This window comes from Hibiscus syriacus, unplaced genomic scaffold (assembly GCF_006381635.1).
Source record: "Hibiscus syriacus cultivar Baekdansim isolate YM2019G1 unplaced genomic scaffold, ASM638163v2 tig00000452_pilon, whole genome shotgun sequence".
NCBI lineage: Eukaryota > Viridiplantae > Streptophyta > Magnoliopsida > Malvales > Malvaceae > Hibiscus > Hibiscus syriacus.
In genome coordinates this window covers 680020-691708 of record NW_024061787.1, presented here as the reverse complement: position 1 = coordinate 691708, position 11689 = coordinate 680020, and the positions used below count along the sequence as shown (strand labels likewise).

At 35.4% G+C, this 11689-nt stretch overlaps 1 protein-coding gene across 2 annotated transcripts; it reads left to right on the top strand.

Annotated features, from left to right (window-relative positions):
• The first annotated feature begins 624 nt into the window (after positions 1-624).
• LOC120205709 (protein yippee-like) lies at positions 625-9852 on the top strand. Of its 2 annotated transcripts, none has more exons than XM_039205547.1 (5): positions 625-941; positions 2113-2156; positions 9214-9322; positions 9419-9474; positions 9613-9852. In XM_039205547.1, the coding sequence occupies exons 1-5, from the start codon at positions 843-845 to the stop codon at positions 9692-9694; spliced, it is 390 nt and encodes a 129-aa protein (XP_039061478.1). In that variant the 5' UTR covers positions 625-842; the 3' UTR covers positions 9695-9852. The 2 variants fall into 2 exon arrangements, with proteins under 2 accessions (XP_039061478.1, XP_039061482.1); XM_039205551.1 differs by having other exon boundaries at positions 630-938.
• The last annotated feature ends 1837 nt before the right edge of the window (positions 9853-11689 follow it).

Sequence of the window (11689 nt, the reverse complement as noted above, 5' to 3'; positions counted from 1 at the left end):
AATGGTAACGTTTGTAATGTTAGACACTTGGATGAGTCAAAAAATAGTTTAGGCACCTATCATGAAAAGCGGTATAATTTGGGCACTTATTTTGGCAAGGTTTATGACCGGTCAGTGGATGGTCAGCGACGTATGAGTGGCTAGTTGTCGATGGATAGGTGGCCCGAGATGATCGACGGTTGAAGTAAAATGGGCGAGAATAAGAGATTTAAGGAGTTTGGGGTTTTTATATTTTAGAAAAATTAGGACTTTTTCAAAAATAAAGTGATTTTAAGTTTTTCTAAAATAAATTACCAGATTGTGACTTTTGTGTTATTTAATGGATATTTTTAATGGTCGTTATGAAGAGACACCTAAAGTAGTAACGTTTATAATGTTAGGCATCTGGATGAATAAAAAAATAGTTTAGACACCTATTCGTGAAAAATGGTATAATTTGGGCACTAATTTTAATATTAAGCATTCTTATAAATGACCGACAGCGCAGTGTTCATATTATAAATTTTAAAACCTAATGACTAAAATGGTAGTTTCAGTACACGTCAGTGACTGTTGTGTACTTTACCCTAGACAATTAAACATTCCCGCAGTTTTTCCTTCTTTTCTTTTCCCGTGTTAAAATATTCTTTCTTTTACCTTAAAAAAACAATTTTGCAACCCCTTGATTTTCTTCAATTCTAAACTAGCATTTTAATCAACCATCAACCTTTTTGTTTATTTTTGTGTAATTAAAATCACATCTCGATATTCAGGATTTTATCTTTTTCCCCCCTTTGATCTCCAAAAATAGGTTCTCCTTTTTTGTTTCTTAGTTTTGGGAAGATCTGGTGGGTGGTGTATAGATGGGGAGGTTATTTGTGGTGAATCTTGAAGGGAAAGTTTATAGCTGCAAGCACTGCAAAATAAATCTTGCACTTGTTGATGACATTGTTTCCAAGGTTGTTCTTTTATTTATCACAATTTGAATCCTTCGATCCTTCTCTGTTTTTTTGCTAAATCTTCATCTGGGTGTTTTTTTACTATGATTTGGGTATATCTAATGTTCAATCAATTTATAATTTCATAGGGTTTATTACGAGGTGTAGTATTTGGTTCAATATTTCTAATGTTCAATCAATTTATAATTTCATAGGGTTTATTACTAGGTGTAGTATTTAATTCAATATTTCTTTTCAGACGAACTTTGTAGTTGATGAGACCGCATGATTGATTAGATCGAAAAATTAGGAATTTGCATAATCTATATTGGCATTTTTGGAATCATTTGCTTTGTATTTGGAAGTTCAATAGTTCTATTAATTTGCTGTTGTTGTCTCTTTTTAAGCATAGATGGTTAGTTGGGTGTCTTTTGGAAGGGCCACCACTTTCTGATGATGGCAGATTATTCTACTTTAGGACAATTATGATGTTAAACATACACACATGCATATATATTATATGTTTTTGTGTATGTATATTGTATTTTAAAGGACTTGTTTAGGAGATAAAACCTGGTACTGGGAATGAATTGAAATCTTTTATGTTGGGATATGATTTTCAATAATAGTCTTGAAGCCAGGTTAACACAAATTAAAAGCAAATCTCAATCTGGAAGTAGTTGGATCATCTGTATGAGTCCTTTCTCATTGTTCATCCCTGGTCGAGGGCAATATCCTCCTAAAGATGCAGAGTTTCCAAGTATATTAGCATGATGCTTAGAGTTTGGATATTCCTTTCTGTGATAATTGGCACTTTGTACTAATAGTCGAGTCTGAAACCAATACCATTGCTACTTTAACGAAGATGGTGGACTATGCAGTTAAGTCAATCACTTGGATGTTAAAATGCATATACTTGATTTAAGACTTAAGAGTGGTTTAGTGGATGAAAAATACGATCGAGACTGCTTTAACTGCTAAACTTCTGATTGATTTACCTTTGGTTTTAAAATGACAATTAAGCAATTGTATTTTTCATTTGTATTTTGGTGCAGTTCGTTGTTATCCAGTTTTTCAATTTTTTCTTTCACATTGTTTTTAACAATTTTCATAGTGTAAAAAAAAAAAAAATACGGTTCTGGGTTCTCTTAGAAGCTTAGATTCTAACTGTGTTTTGCCTCATTTTTCTATTCAGTCCTTCCAGAGCAGGCATGGGAAAGCATATCTCTTCAGTAAGGTGTAAGTTTTCTCGATTTTAGGCACCCGATCATTATGTATTAATACCAAATCTATCTACAGTGACACTGAACAGGACTGACAACTCTTAAACATAAGCTGCTGTTTACTTCAATTAGGATACAATTTTTTTTTATAAGAATTGAAGGCCTCATTAAAAACTCTCTTCATGATTAATGGAACTCAAAATGATTTCCTTAATCAGCGGAAGGAGGAAAAGAGTGCCTTATACTTCATTAATAATAAAAGTATACATAAGATTTAAACATCAAGATAAACCCCCTCACAAGCAACCCAAAAACCCAAAATTAAATACCCCTAAGCACCACACTGTACTTGGCCTATTCCAGCCCTTAGCCAACCCATCTGCCTCTATATTTTGACTGTCTTAGCAACTCATCTAATTACACCCTGTCTTTAAGCCTATCAGCTATGTCCTTGACAATTATGACATACATTTAAGGACAAATTACACCATTCTTAACCCATTGCACTGCCACTTTACAATCAGTTTCAACAATCAACCGACCCTTAATACATCCTCGCAAGGAATCAAAAAAAGATAATCCCTTCTGATCAGCCTTTAGCTCTATCAAAATAGGAGGACCCAATACAGAAGCCTCCTTGAAAGAACCTGAAATCAATCCTGCATCATCTGTTAGAATACCAGCAATTCCACTTATTTTCCAATCACCATTGGTTTCTACATCCACATTCAATTTGACAAAGCCCTTAGGATGAGGGGACCAAGGGAGCGTAATCGATTTGTTGTGGGGAAACAAAAATCCCCTAGGGAGGGGTCACTGATAAGAGAGTCCTTAGGAATAGAAGAATCTTTAAACTTAACTAAGAAGCAAGCCTAAATCTTGCTAAGAAAAATAAGTCAGTGTAGTCTAACTTTCCACCTTCGAAGACAATGGCATTCTTAACTTTCCAAATAGTCCAAATAACAACTCCAGGAATAAAAGTCCAAATAACAGAATTAAAATTAAATTCTTCCCAAGCTAGGTGAAAGCACTGAGCATTGTCATGAAAAAACAAACATAGACTCCAAAACTTCATGAATTTGTTCCAAAGTGACCACACAACAGCACAAGAGAAGAATAAATGAGAAGAAGATTCATCCACCAATTTACAAAGAGGGAATAAAACATTCTCAATACCCATAACCCCTCTTTTAACCAATTCTGCTTCACTGGAAGCTTCTGAAGAACCACCTGCCACATAAAGGACTCAACTCTTGGAGGCACCAATCCTTTCCACAAAATGTTCTTCCAAAATGAGCCTCCTCGGAACACACCTTCACACATAAACTAATAGAGTAGACACTAGCCCCATTACCTTTCCAGATCAGTTCATCATTTGACACTTCAAACAGGTTATAATCAGAGATGGTTGACATCAAATTCGCCCATTGTTCAAATTCCCAATCTACCAAATTCCTCCTCAGCTGAATGTTCCAAATCCATCCCATTAAACTAAACTCACCAAACTCAATTAATTTGCCAGTCTTGTTAGAAGAAATGGAAAACAGTATAGGGAAAGTAACCTTAAGCGGGTAGTCCATCGCCCAGTGGTCTTGCCAAAAACGAATTAACTCATCATTACCAACTTGAATTCTGCACGTACCACGAAACTTGGAGCCAAATGAGTCTTCTTTAAAATGATTATTGACCACTGATTTCCAGATCCAAGAAGCATGAGCTGGAACCTTGCTATTAAAAAATAATGAGGACTCAAGATTGTATTTAGAGCATATCATCATCCTCCAAATATCATTCCTATAATTAGCAAACCTACAAGATCATTTCCCAAGAAGGGCTCTGTTCATATTGATAAGATTCAACACTCCCAAACCTCCCTCATTCTTAGGTTTACACACAGTGGACCAATTAACCCAATGAATCTTATTTTTCTCCATTCCCCCTCCCCATAGGAACTTAGACATAATGGAATTAAGTTTAGAATTAATCGAGGAGGGAATTTTAAAAAGAGACAAATAATAAGTTGGAAGTGAGCAAAGAACCGATTTAACCAATTCTAATCTCCGTGCCAATGAAAGTGTGGCAGCCTTCCAACCAGCAAGTTTATTATAGAAATTTTAAACAATCGGATCCTAAAGGGATGAAGAATTCCTTTTTGCACCAAGAGGGAGCCCTAGGTAATCAGAAGGAAAACACCCAACTGAGCAACCAATAGTCCTCGCCCACTCCTCAACCTCCTCTTGAGTCGTATTGACACCAAATAACCTTATTTTCTTTAGGTTCAGTTGAAGTCTAGACATGACTTCAAAAACTCTTAGAACCCTCTTGACATTTAAAATCTGCATCTTCGAAGCATCACAAAAAATGATGAGATCATATGCGAATTGCAAATGAGGGAAATCAACAGAACCCTCATTCCTACCAATCTGCAGTCCAGAAAACAGTCCCTTAGAAACTACCTTTAGAAGCAGTAAGTTTAGGAGTTTCCCAACTAAATTGAAAAGCAATGGAGAAAGAGAACAACCCTGACGGAGACCCTTTGCCATTGGGAATTCCTCAGAAGGAACCCCATTGACCAAAACTGAAACCGAAGCTGTTGTAACACATTGTCGAATCCAACTGCACCATTTGAAACTGAAGCCCATCTTCTCCATAACTTTAAATAGTATAGGTCAATCGACTGTATCATAAGCCTTCCTGAAATCCACCTTAAACACACATCCCTTAAGTTCTTTTTTCCTCCAAAAACCTATCCCCTCATTAGCTATAAGAGAACAATTCAATATTTGACTTCCTAGGATGAAAGCAAACTGTGTAGAACTGATTATATCACTAATGCAGTTTCTTAATCTCCTTGAAAGACACTTTGAAAGGATCTTATATAACCCTCCAACTAAGCTGATAGGTCTATAATCATCTAAACCACCAATGTTGGGCCCCTTTGGAATTAGAGTAATGAAAGTGTGATTAATACCATGTTCCCATTCTTTCCCCAGATAAAAATTGTGGAAGAACTTCAGAATGTCTACCTTGAGGAAAGACCAAAATCTTTTTAAAAAGCCCATATTTAAACCATCCAGCCCGAGAGCTTTGTTGCTGTCACACGAATTTAAAGTCTCCCAAATTTCCTCCTCCAAAAATTCTTTTTCTAAAAGAAGACTTTGCTCCAGTGAAATTCTGGAAAATTTCAGCTTCATATCTTCAACTTCCAAGGTAGACCGGGTGTTAAAAATTTCGAAAAAATGGTCCCCGACACTAGCTTTGATTATAGCAGGATCTTGGATAATCTCACCTTTAACATTCAAAGCATTCATGAAATTCCTCTTCTTCCTAACTGAAGCACATGTATGAAAAAAATCTTGTATTGCGATCCCTTTTTTCCACCCATTTCGATCTCGATTTTTGAAACCAAATTTGTTCCTCAATTTTATAAAGTCTCCATAATTATGATCTCAAAGAAGTCAATTCTGCTCATTTTTCTCTTCCACTTAAATCTTGCAGCTGGTGGAAATTTTCCTCTCTAATTCAGCAATCTCTGCAGCTGGAAATTGATCTCTATTCCCAGCCCATTTTTTTATTGCCAGTTTCGTTGTTTTCAGGATAATCAGAATTCCAACTCTGTTTTGTTTTCTCTTACAGTCTTGAACAGTAGAATTGACTAGTTTCTCAAAACAATCCTCATCCATCAAATAATTAAAAAGTCTGAAAGTTTTTTTACCCCAACTCACTCCACCATTCTGAAGAAACATAGCATTATGATCTGACACAGACCTAGGTAGTAAAGTTTGAACAATTTCAGGAAAAGCTTCCAGGAAATGAACATCAACTAAGAACCTGTCCAATCTAACAAAGGTAGGGATATCCTGATTGTTGCACCATGTGAACCTTCTCCCATTCAGAGGTAAATCAATTAATCCTGTCTGTTGATTAAAATGATTGAAAATCCCCATAGAATTTCTATTTTGAGCTCTCCCAACCTTCTCTTCTTCTGACGAGTACACATTAAAATTACCTCCCACACAAAGAGGGATACTCTGTCCATTAAGGAAATCAGCTAGCTCTTCAAAAAAAAAATTGTTTTCTCATCCTCAACTGCAGGCCCATAAATATTAAATGAAATCGCACCTAAGTTGGTTTGTTTCAAATTTTCCCAAAAATGGCAATAAATCTTCTGTTTATAACATGGTCTTTCAATTCAAACGAATTCTCATCCCAACTGCCCAATAAACCTCCAGAGGAACCAACTGCTGGAGATTCTACAAACCCTTGAAGATTATTCAACCCACTCCTTAGAAAATATCTCTGTTCCTTCTCTAATTTGGTTTCTTGCAGCAAAAGTATTAGAGGGTGGCTCTTTAAAACCAAATTTTGAACAGCTCTCTGTTTTTCCTTTCTTCCCAATCCCCTAACATTTCATGTAATAATGCCTAATTTTGTTTTCATCATTAATTAATCAAAAATCAGAATACCCCCAAAGAAGAAAACCTCAATTAACCAACCTCAAATCTTTCTCCAAGTTTATAATTTTTTTCCAAAAAGGCTGTCTTCCCTTCCTTAAAAGAAACCCCCAATAGCTTACTAATTTCCTAAGTAGCTAATGCTTCCTCCAAGAGAACCGAAAAAGCTGAAGAAGAAACTGTTGTAGTGCTAACTTGATCTAATGCATCCCTTGGTAATAATCTTTTAGCTCTTCTGTTGAATGTCTTAGATTTGAAACCATAATTATCTCCTTCTGAAAGCCACCCTTCAATCCTTTTATCCAAACTTCTGTCAGGTATTTGTCTCTCCATAGTAGACTCGAAACAACCTTCCTTATTTAATTCTGCTACTGCATTAACTGGATGAACTGAACATAAGGCCATATCCTTCTCCTTCTGCCTGTCTAAACCTCCCTATTTTTCAGAAATTACAATTTGATCATTCCCGAACCAGTGTTTTCTCTCCCTGGACCTTTTATACACCCTTTTGTAACTGCAAATTCTTCTCCTCTCCATCGGTTCACTGTTTGTAGATAATGTAGATTTATACCAATAAAACGATCTTCCCCTAGAATTCCTCTCTTCAGAATCTGCAGTAGACCCAATCAACATTAATTCTGCTGTTGGATGCACGTCTCCACTGCGATCTATCGAACATGTATTTGAAATTCCACCATTATCTTCTTCTTCTTTGTTGGTTGATTCAACCAGAATTTGATTCTGATCCATTTTCCTAAACTTATTTAGCTTAATTACTGGCCCAGAAGGAACTATCTTTAGTACTGTAGAAACAGACTGCCCATTTTCTGCTGATTCGGCTTGAGACCCATCAGCCGAAAAATTTGAAATTCTGCAACCCAACCCGTTACTCCCCCATTTTGTTTCTCCCAAAATTCTAAAATTCTGACACCCCTCTTTTAATGCCTTTACCATCTTTGTTAAGCATTGGAAAGTGATTTTCCCCACCAACTTCAACCAAACCCGTAGAAGCTCCTTGGTCAAACCACGTGTCTACCTTTGGTCTGCAATCCTCTGCTGATCGATCAGAACTTTCCTCACTGTCTGACAACCCCCTGTCTTCTTCCTCTTCGGACAACTTCTCTCCAATTTGTCTTCCATCGGAATCACCAATCGGCAATTTACTAGGAAAGAATGTTGAATTTTCAAGCATCGATCCCAGCTTGATACTTACTTTAAAAGACCTTCCATAAGATCCAAGAGTAATCACCTCCGGGACATCATAAGGGCTCGCCACCCTAATCAGAACCCTCACCGTCGAGAGGTCCTCCCTGGTTTTTTTGTAGCATCATGGATGTCTTCCACCGGCCCCCATCTCCCTGCTAACCTTTCCTGAAATGAGTTCTGCCAGCATAAAAGAGGGACCCCAAATAACTCTACCAGACAGAAAGCCATTGGAATCCCATCTTCATTCAACAAAGGTGCCAACCGGTCAAACAAGAAATCTAATTCATCTTTTTTCTTCAACCAAGCCTCCATCATCACTTAGTCGATTTAAAAGTTACTGCACATGAATTCCAAACATAACCCTATCTGGCAATCTGGACATCATAGCCTTCATTTATTGGAGCCTTCTGAACTATGACTAGAAAGAATTTTTAATGATCCCCGTTAATGACCTCTTAACCCTACTTGAGCTCTCAGAGGGAATATGCATTTCCCAAATTTTTTCTTTCCTTTTCCCCTGTGAAAACCTTCATTTGACATCTCCCTATAATCCGATACATTGCTCTTCATTCTGTTCGACAGGAAAGCATCCTTATAGGTTCTATCATCCCTTAAACTCCTATTAATATCATCTTTCTCTTTGGACTTTGATGTATCTTCTGTATTCTGCTTTGAAACCATCATCAAGGAACTGTTCTTCCCCACTGGCCTTGAAAGAGCTTCCTTGTATCTTGCAGCTCCAACTGTAATTCTCCTTCCATCTATCAATGAACCATTTAAGTTTTCTATTGCCCTTTTCAGACCTGCCTCATTACCAAACTGCACAAAGGCGAATGTGGAGAATTTGTATTTCGGATTTCTTGTTTCTTTTGGAATGAACACTCTTTCTACAGGACCCTGGAATAAAAACAGTTCCTTTAACTCTCGTCGTGACACTCTCCTGCTTAGATTATCTATGAACGCCGTCTAGACTTCATCGGAAAAAGACTTTCCTTCAACTTTTCTCTCTCTACGTCTCTATCTCTCACCCATACGTACAAAATTTCAATTAGGATACAATTAATCTGGGGTTTGCCGAACTTTGGTGCGCTCATAATGTCATGTGTAATGCATAAGAAAAAGTCTTCTCGAATTCATTTTCGATTCTAACAGTTTGTTTAGTTCACTTATTGCAATATAATAGCCTTCAATTGCCAATAGTCCTCTTATGTTTGTAATTTAGCCTCTTGAATACAAGACAGGGATTGCAGGTGTCTGCTTAAGAGTAGACTACGGTAGTCAAGGATGGATTTCGCTGAAATCCAACTCACATCATCTTTTGAGAAATGAGATTTGATGTTATTCGCAATTTTCGTTTTCATAGATAAAGTTTTCTTTAATAAAAAAGTAGATAAGATTTTCATTATTTCATAGGGTGAATGTTTCTGCTGGGGAGAAGGAAGATAGAATGATGATGACAGGGTTGCACACAGTAGTGGACATCTTCTGCATTGGGTGTGGATCAATTGTGGGGTGGAAATATGTAAGCTTTACGTTGTTTTACTGTTACGTATTCGAAGTTCAACAGTTTAATGCATCATCGCCCGTTCCCATTAGTTACAAGGTTAGTTTCTTTCAGGAGTTTGCCCATGAGAAGGGCCAGAAGTACAAGGAAGGAAAATCCGTGCTTGAACGGTGAGTAAAGTAATCTAAAACATAGGGAGAACTTCCGAATACATGAAAACTTATATGATAAAATAGTAAACACGAATTACACCTGATCCGGGTAATGTAGTTCTTAACAAATATTTTCGGCATCATGGTATTGAGCAGGTTTAAGGTGTCTGGTCCCGATGGAAGCCACTATTGGGTTAGCCATGAAACACATGTTGGTGGAAGTGATGCAGATGTTTGATTAAACTGTCGAATTCCAATTGTGCATTCTTTTAACCGTTGCATCTCTCATTCAACTCATCTGAACTCTTAGAAAAAAACGGGGCTTTTCTTATTTAAACACCTTACATGCTGTTAAAAACATATTATTGGAAAGATTGAAATCTTGATTCCGATTTAGTTAATGTCACAACTTGACTTGATATTATGTTTCGATTTTCTATATTGAAAATTCAGATGTTGATTTTGATGACTTGTAGTAGGATGTCTGTTATCCAGAATGCTATTTTCAGTGTTGAAAATAACTTGCATTTTTATAGGGTAAACTACACTTCTAGTACCTAAAATATTATTTTTTTTCTGTTTTAATTCCTAAACTTTATTTATTTTTAAAATCATAACTAATGTTTAATTTAGGTTTTAATTTGGTACCCTGCTGTTAAAATCTTAATAGCCACAATGACGTGGAATTTACATTGTAAGATGCGTGGAATATCAAAAAAGGGAAAATAATTCCACTTCGTCATTGCCACTAATTTTTTAATGGCGTGTATTAAATTGAACCATAAACTAGACGTTAGGTATATTTTTGAAAAAAAAAGTTTAGATATTAAAATAGATCAAAAAGTATAGTTTAGGCACTATATGTGTAATTTACCCTTTTTTATATACACATTACCTAACCGACCAGCTGACTAATCTGATTTGGGTATTATAGGTTGACTGACTAATCTGATTCGGGTATTATAGAGGTTTATTATGAGAGTTATTCCTAGGCTTGTTTGTTGCATTCAAATATAATCACCATATAGTTAGTAACTTGCATTGTTTTTAGTGTTAATACTATTTACACACGTCATTCAAGCTCTCATTTAGGCAAATTAGGATTACTTTTGGGTAGGATTATTATTATCTTTTTAAGTTTAGGATTACTTTTGGATAGGATTATTATTATCTTTTTAAGTTTGGGATTAATTTTGTGATAAATGCAAATTAATAAGATACTTAACAAAGTCGGTTTAGTGTTTTCAGAAATGTTGAGTAATAATGTTGTATGTGGAAATCATGAAGAAATATTAAAAAATTTGACAACTGACAAATTTTGCTTGTCGGTGGGTATCGATACATTGCAAAGAAGTATCTATACATAAAAATATAACAGGTTGAAGTTTAACAAAACCGGTTTCAATTTGACAAAACCGGTAGAGATACTTGAATTGTTGAAATTTGTATTGATATTTTTTTAAGTATATACACCCAATTATCGATACTTTAGGAATTTAAAGGAATTGCAATAATATTGCCTATAAAGTATTAATACTTTAGAAACATGTATCGATACATGACAATATAACATGTTAAAATATAACAAAACCGGTAAAGAACTGTCGGATATGTTGAAGGTATTGTTACTTTTATAAGTATATGTAACATATTATTGATAATTTAGGAATTTAAAAGAATTGCAATAATAGTGCCTATAAAGTATCGATACTTTACAAACATGTATCGATACATGACAATATAACATGTTAAAATATGACAAAACTGATTTCAATATGACAAAACCGGTAAAGCGCTACCGGATATGTTGAAGGTATCGATACTTTTATAAGTATATGTATCATATTATCGATACTTTTATAAGTATATGTATCATATCATCGACACTTTTATAAGTATATGTATCATATTATCAATACTTTTAAAAGGAAAAAATGAAAACGTATCGAAAGTATCGACACCTTACACAAAAGTATCGAGACTTGGGTAATTGTATCGATTAAATATAAATAACATATCCGGTTAAAATATCAAAGGCATAGCTACATTTCCTTTGAAAATAGATAGAACACATCTGTAGTTTTTGAAATCGAAGCGTATTAGTTGCTGCGAAATAGAAGGAAGACAATTTTAAAGCGTAGTTGTTTGTTTGTTGTTGCAATCGAAATCGAAAAGTATGTTGTCGAAACCATAGTTTTTTATTATTACAATAATAAAAATAGGGGTTTTATGG